The sequence below is a fragment of the Cynocephalus volans genome, chromosome 3 (assembly GCF_027409185.1).
Source record: "Cynocephalus volans isolate mCynVol1 chromosome 3, mCynVol1.pri, whole genome shotgun sequence".
Classification (NCBI taxonomy): domain Eukaryota; kingdom Metazoa; phylum Chordata; class Mammalia; order Dermoptera; family Cynocephalidae; genus Cynocephalus; species Cynocephalus volans.
The window spans coordinates 184,669,329-184,676,859 of NC_084462.1; the positions used below are offsets into that span (position 1 = coordinate 184,669,329).

Consider the following 7,531-nt stretch of genomic DNA (forward strand, 5'->3'; position numbering starts at 1 on the left):
TGGCCAGCCTGCCCCGGGTCGCCAAGGCCCCGGCTCTCTCCTCGGTCTTCTGGTCTCTGAACCCCTGGTCCAAGTGAACTGCTCGCTCCTGCTGTGGGGGACTCAGGGCCAGATCTCGACCTCCAGGACTCTGCCACCACTGCCTGACACGCCACCTCCTCCACGCCCTCCCTGCAAGGCTCCTTGGCCGCCTCCTTCCGTTGCCCACTGAGGCCGAGCCGCCGCCTGGGACCATCCCCTTCTCAGACGGTCCCTACCCTTGTGCCCCTGGGCTCTGCAGTGGCCACATGGCCCAGGCCCTTGTCCGAGTGGCACACGGAGACCCCAGCGTGGAGGCTCCTTCCCGGGAGCCAGAGGAAGACGTTCTCTGCTTGAAGTGAAAACAAGCCTGTTCCTCCAGCCAGGGCTTCACAGAGGGGCCCAGGATGGAGCCTGGCTGGGCGAGGGCTGGACGAGGGTGATCGAGTGAGTGTCAGCAGCACTTCCAGAAGCTTCCCTGGTGGCTTCCCAGCCCTGGTGGCAGATGTTCCCACTTGGTGATTGAAACGATGAGCCTGTCTTGGAAACCCTGCATTCAGGAGGTCGGTGTGCACGGGGTCAGCTCAAGGCTGGTGGCCGCCCTGGTGGACACCCGGGAATGCCGGCCTGGCCTCCTCCCTGGTGACGGCACCCGGCTGACCCCAGGGCAGGGCTGTCCTGGTGAGGGGACACACAGGCACCATGGCAGCTGCCGTGGAGTGTCCAGCAGGCATCCAGGCAGCTGAGGTTTGGGGTAGAACCTACCACCCTCAGGGTTCTCCAAAGGGGGAAGGGTCTGGGGGCAGCAGGATGGGGTCGGCTGGGGGTGGCTGCGAAGACAGAGAGCCATAGGGCCAGAGAGCAGGAGGTCAGAGGGCAGGATGTGTGGAGTGGCAGGCTGAGCCACAGGCTGGATGGGGTCCTGGATGGGGTGGGGAGTCCTGGACACCCTCACTGGAGGGTGGTCTAAGCTCCCTGCCCGATCATGTTCCTGTAGTGGCGAATGATAATCTGCTTCAGCTCCAAGAAGAAGAGAAGATCCACTTCACCTGCAGGGGACAGTGCAGGGTGAGCAGGGCCAGGACCCCAAGACCAGCCCCTGCATCAGCCCACCCACCAAGGAGTGCACCACTGCCTGTACCAGGGCTGGACTTGGAGAGAAAGGCCTAGGCAGGTCCAGTGAGGGGGAAACATTGGGGACAGCATGAGGACTGTGGAGACAAGACAGAGTGAGGGCAATGTGGGGACAGCATGTGGTTGGAGTGGGGAGTGAGTGGGGACAGTGTGGGGGCAGAGTGGGAGACAGCATAGGGCCAGCGTGGGGACAGTGTGAGAACTCTGGAAGAAAATATGGGGACAGAGTGGGAGCGATGTTGGGGGCAGAGCGGGAGACAGCATAGGGCCAGCGTGGGGACAGCGTGGCCCACCTTGAAGACGGTGACGGTGGCGCTGTAGCACACGCTGAGCAGGAAGAGCGTGATGAAGATGGTGATGGTCGTCCACAGCCCGTCCAGCTCCCCGTCCTGGGCCTCGGCACAGCTCTCGTCGGGTGGCAGCGCTGGACAGGGAGGGGGTGGTCAGTGCTGTGTCCTCCCCCGTGGGGCCTCTGGGGGGCGTGTCTGTCTGTGGCGGGGCAGGGGCATGGCGGGAGGCCCAGGAGGAAGGGCCCCGGCTGGGCTGGGCCACAGCACCCTGAGGTCAGCTCTCCTTGGCCGTCCCCGTTGGGCACCAACCTCAGCTCCCCCAACTCTTCCAGCTTGTGACCCTGGGATCTGCCAGACACCCCTGGCCATGGAAGGTGGCCTGGCCAGCCTTGAGGTCCACTCCCTCTCTCCACACCCTGGTGTTGCGGCTGGCAAGGGCAGCGTAAAGACTTCTGCCCCCCTGCAGGGCAGTGGCTCTGCAGTGGCCTCCCCCTGGTGACCTGGCACAGAGGGCAGAGCACGTCCTAGGATGACCCTGGTACAAGGAAGGGCACTACTGGAAAAGGGGCCATGGTCAGGGCAGGGACAGTGCGGTGTCTCTGTGTGTGAGGGTCCGTGTGGGTGTGGGGACTTGTGTGCGTTGGAGGGGGTGTAGGTGCCTCCTCGTAAGAGCGGGGCTGCGTGTGTCTCAGCTGGTAGCATGTGACGGCCACAGGGTGCTGAGGTGCACATGGGGGCACGGGAAAAGGTCAGCGTCCAGGCAAGCGTCCATGTGACTGGGGGCCTTGCTGTGCTCTGGCGTCATTCATTGTGCCCCATATGACAACCCAGTGTGCTGGTTGTGTGCACATGTGTGTGCATGTGTGTGTGACGTGTCCTCATGGGTGGTCGGTGTCCTCACGGATGGGCAGCCCTCACCGCATGCCTGGGTAGAACTGTCTGGGCTGTGTTGTGAGGGGAAAATCAGGTCCTGTCCTTACACTCATGGGCCAGGCGTGCCTCCTGAGGGGACACAGAGTGACCCTGTGGACACGGCACTGGGGGGTAAGGACAGGCTGGGACAGAGTTGGTAACTGAGTGCTGGTTTTCCTTCAGTGGCTCCTAGGGGTTTCCTGCTGCCCGGCTCAGAGCTGCTGGGCGCTGCAGGGAGGGCCCGAGAGAGGGGCAGCCTCTGAATAGCCCCCTTCAGAGGGTGACCCCTGGGGCCATGAGAGGAGCCACGATTGGAATGCCCCCTCCTTTGGGAGGGCAGTCCCCGGGAATACCCAATCCTGGGCTGCCTGGGCACTGCACACTGTGGATCTGCCCCACGTGGGACCCGCTCTCCCTCCCTCATGAAGACCACTCAGGCCATAGCCTCGGAAAGAACCATGACAGTCTCGCAGGGTCCCAGGGCAGCACTGGGTGCTTTATTTCCATGCTGGGGCACCCGGAAGTATGTACAGGGTGGGTGGGTGGGTGGGCGCTGAGAGTCCTCGCAGGACCCCGAGAGCCTGCGGGGGAGCGAGGGGCTTGCCGGGCCCTGCGCTCATTTACCCGGAGGCATGGAGATGGACTCCTGCGTGCTGTGGTTTTTCAGGGCCTCGTGCAGGACGTGGCAGGTGAATTCGTCTTTATTCTGCCACTGCCTCTTGTCCACCATGAGCTTGCTGTAGACGAAGTAGGTGCCGTCATCGTCCAGCACAGACGGCGTGGTCTTGTAGTTCTCAACTGGCTGCTTGTTGTGCTTCCACTCGACGTAGATGTCATCAGGGTAGAAGCCTTTGGCCAAGCAGGTGACACTGACCTTGCTGTTCACCATCTCCTTTGCGGATGGGGCCAAGACGTACACCTGCGGCTCCATGGGCTGCCCTGTGGAGACAGAGGTCAGCACAGATGGTCACCCCCAGGGTGGAGGGATGGCCAAGCTGGCCCCTGTCCATGTGGCTGAGGCAGCCACACCTGCCCCACCGCTCTCACCTTTGGCTTTGGAGATGGTTCTCTCAATGGGGGCTGGGAAGGCATCGTTCTTAACCTTGCACTTGAATTCCTTGCCCTTCAGCCAGTCCTGGTGCCGGATGGGCAGGACGCTGACCACGCGTAACGTGCTGTTGAACTGCTCCTCCCGGGGCTTGGTCTGGGCCGTGTGCACCTGCTTGCCATCCACGAACCAGCTGATCTGGAACTCGGGGTCATCCTGACTGATGTCCACCACCACGCATGTGACCACTGGGCTGAGGGACATCATGAGGAGGTCCTTTGGTTTCGGGGGGAAGATGAAGACTGAAGGTCCTCCCAGGAATTCAGGAGCTGGCATGGAGACCGAGGCAGGGTGGTCAGCACCTGGTGGAGCCTGTCCTTGTGCTCAGATGCTGCTCTCAGACTCCCATCCCCCCTTGGGATGAAGGGGAGTCCTGGGCTGACTTACGTGAGCACTTGGGACACGTGGGGATTTCGGGGTTTGAGTCTCGGGGCACTGCTGAGAGAGAATGGGGGTTACTGGGGCCTGGGAGGAGAGAAGTGTCCAGCTCTCCATGAACCTGAGAGCTTGGAAACAGACAGGAGTCTCCCCAGTTGTCCTGGGCTGGGAGCACCGACCCCGGCCAGGTTGCCCAGCCAAGGCATGTCCAGACAGGAGGGCTGACCCCGAGCCTACCTTCTGGTGCATGATCCTCCCTGTGGCCTGTCCTCTCACCAATGGTCTTGTCCACCTTGGTGCTGCTGGCCGGGTGGGCTACATTGCAGGTGACTTTCTGGCTGGGCCAGGTGCTGGTGGGCACGGTCACCATGCTGCTGAGGGAGTAGAGCCCCGAGGACTGCAGGACAGACGGGAAGGTGTGCACACCGCTGGACAGGGCACCTTGGTTCCAGGACACAGTCACTGGCTCAGGGAAATAGCCCTGGACTAGGCAGCCCAGGGTCACCATGGGGCTGGACGCGTCCCCGCAGCTGGGCAGCAGAGGGAAGACCGAGGGGGCCTTGGTACTGGCTGCAAGAGAGGAGGCCCTGTGTGACCATGGTGTTGGACATAAGGGACCAGGCCCCAGAGGCCCCTCTGTTCCTGGCTCTCCTGGGGCCTGGTCTCCCTGCAGGGATCCAGTGCTGGGCTCCTGGGTGTCAGGTGCCCACCTGGCTGGACCCACCTACCTCTCCTCAGCCCCCTCCCTGCCCAGGAGGCTCCAGGACAGGCCCCGTCCCCAATGTGCTTCAGGACGTCCGCAGGCCAGCTGCTCAGCTGTGGCTCTCTGCTGCCCAGGGCCTGGTGTCCTGCAGCCTCAGACACTGGGCTCCTCAGCCCGGTCAGCACATGATTCTGCCTGGAGCCAGCACAGTCCTGGGCCTCCAGCCTCTTCCCCAGCTCTGCTCACCCATGTCACCGCGGGCATGGCTTGCCTGGGCCTCCAGCCCCTTACCCCTGCTCCTGCCTCTGGTGGGTGCCCGGCCAGATGGTGGCCCCTGCTCTTGGCCAGCTTCTGGCTGATGCCCCAGTCCTTGGCCCTGTCTCCACAGGCTGACCCTGCCCTGACTGAGCTTGCCCCTGCCTGGTGGGGTGGGCCTTGGCCACCCTTGGCCCCTTCTCTGCTCCCTGCCCCTCTGCCCAGAGCTAGGTCACGGCTGCTCTCTGCCTCTGGGTCCCGAGTCTTCTGGAGGTGGCTCTGCAGGCAAGGAGCCCAGGCCCTGTCTCTAGTCAGGTCAGCATCACCCATCCCTGGACCCAGCACCACCGTCCCTGCCCTGAATCAGCCCACACTCCTCAGACTCCCCACCAACCCTTGTACCTCTGCTCTCTGTGGGTCTCACCCACCCCATGCCAGCCCAGGATCCCACATCTGTGCTACGGCCCCGAGCTCCTGGCCGCAGTCCCTCCTGGTCTTCCTTGAATCCTTTCCTGTGGTTCACCCAGAGCCCCTCCCTCCAGCAGCCCTGCCTTCCACCCTTCCTGCTCCTGGGTGGGCTGTGGCCTGTCCTGTCCTTCCTGGCCTACTATCCAGCTCCTGCTTGATCTTGAACCTTCCTCCTGGTGGGGACCCTGATGAGCTCGGCCCAGGCTCCCCAAACTCCTACCCCTTCCCCCCCGAGCACTGGTAGGAGTCTTGCTCCTGCCCTGCCCTTTCCTCTCCTCCATGGAGCCAGCACCCCCAAGCCTCAGGGAGGCCCCTTTCATTTCTCTGGTGCTGGCCTAGTGACACTAGGACCTTGGTGTGTGGGTCAGGTGCAGCCCCGACCTCCAAGGAAGCTAAGCCTGTACCTGCCAGACCTGTCCCCTTTGACCCCTGTCCCTACTTCTCATCTTTACGGCCCAGCCTGGCCTCCTGCTCTCCTGTGACCTGCATCCCAGGCTTGGGCAGCTTCTGCTCAGCCCTGATTGGGCCCCTCCGGGCCCTGGGCACCTGTTCTCTGCAAGCACACCTGTCCGTGCAGGTGACCTCAGCCCCGAGCCCCTTCCCTATCCATCCCAGCACCTTGGAGCCGCTCACTGGGCTCAGCTCACACTGTCCCCCGTGCACATGGAGGCTCACCTGAGCGCTCCTCAGACCTCAGCTGTCCCTGCTGCCTGCACCTGATTGGCTCACACCAGAGCCCAGGGCTCCCTGCAGCTCAGCACTCTGTCCCCTGAGCTTTTGGGCTGCTCCTGCCCCTCCTGCAGCTGCTCACCTGTGACTGCTCTGCCCCAGTGCCTTGAGTTCTTGGGGCTCCCCCTTTCCATCCGGGTACTGTTACGTGAGGCTGCTCTGCCCTTGTCTCCTGAGCTAAAGTGGCTATCCATGCCCATCCTGCCCCTGCTCACCTGTGGCTGCTCTGCTCCTGTACCCTGAGCTCCCAGACATCCCCCTGCCCATCCTGCCCCTGTGCACATGTGGCCCATCTGTACCTGTCTCTTGAGCTCCTGGAGGTCCCCATATCCATCCTGCCGCTGCTCACCTGAGGCTGCTCTGGCCCTGTCCCCAAGCTCCTGGGGCTTCCCTTGCCCATCCTGCCCCTGCTCACCTGTGGCTGTTGTGGCCCTGTCCCCAAGCACCTGGGGCTCCTCCAGCCCGTCCTGCACCTGCTCACCTGGAGCTGCTCTGGCCCTGTCCCCAAGCCCCTGGGGCTCCCCCTGCCCATCCTGTCCCTGCCTGCTCATCTGTGGCTGCTCTGCCCCTGTCCCCAAGCTTCCGGGGCTCTCCCTGCCCATCCTGGCCCTGCTCACCTGAGGCTGCTCTGTCCCTGTCCCCTGAGCTCCTGGGGCTCTCTCTGCCCATTCTGTCCCTGCCTGTTCATCTGTGGCTGCTCTGCCCCTGTCCCCAAGCTCCTGGGGCTCCCCTGCCCATCCTGCCCCTGCTCACCTGTGGCTGCTCTGCCCCTGTCCCCTGAGCTTATGTGCTGCCCCTGCCTGTCCTGCCCCCCGTGTCCTTCTGCTGGCTGTGGTCTACCTGCTACCCATTACCGTCACTAGCCTGCACTGCCTGCTCTGGGCTTGAGCTCCTGCTCTTCCCCGAGCCTGTCTTGATGCAGCCGCACCGTTTTGTGTGAGCCTGAGCACATGTACGCCCTCGTTGGCCCCTTCTGCTCCACTCCCAGCTCATCTGCTACCCACAGCACTGGCTGTGGTGGAGGCCCCACAGCCAGCACATCTGACTGTGCTCTGGGCTTGGGGTGGCTCTGCCTGCCCACCGAGGGCCCTTTGGCCTCCCGGGGTTACTGCTCGTCCTCCCGTCTGCTGCGTCCCCAGCGCAGACCTATCCTGCCCAGCCAGACATCTGTCCTGCAGCTGGCTCTGCTCCAGGTGTGCACTGCCCTCCACCCCAGCTCGGCTGTGGACCCAGGATTTGTGTCCAGCTGAAGTCCGGCTCCCGGGCTTCCTCTCTCCCGTCCCATGTGTTTCTCGAGGCCATGGGCCCAGTAGTCTCATGGCCTTGGTCAATCCGTGGCGTGTCCAGCTCTGCTGGTCTGTGTAGTCCCCTGCCCACGGGCTCCCTCTCTCCCTGTCCTGGCTCAGCTGACCAAGCCTCTCCTTGTGGAGGCTGGTCTGTCCTCTGCTTCTTGCCCACCTCCTGTGGCCTGTTATGCCGGTCAGTTCTGGGTGATAGGCTCTGGCCCCCTCTCCTTCTGCAGCCTTTGCTCTGAGC

At 63.4% G+C, this 7,531-nt stretch overlaps 1 gene segment (V, D, J or C); it reads right to left on the reverse strand.

The window, feature by feature from the left end:
• Positions 1-984: 984 nt before the first annotated feature.
• Positions 985-6,597, reverse strand: LOC134372820 (immunoglobulin heavy constant gamma 4-like). The segment is given in 7 exon segments: positions 985-1,067; positions 1,446-1,576; positions 2,979-3,293; positions 3,402-3,731; positions 4,078-4,427; positions 5,706-5,914; positions 6,295-6,597. Coding segments are annotated over 7 exon segments (1,721 nt in total).
• Positions 6,598-7,531: the final 934 nt, after the last annotated feature.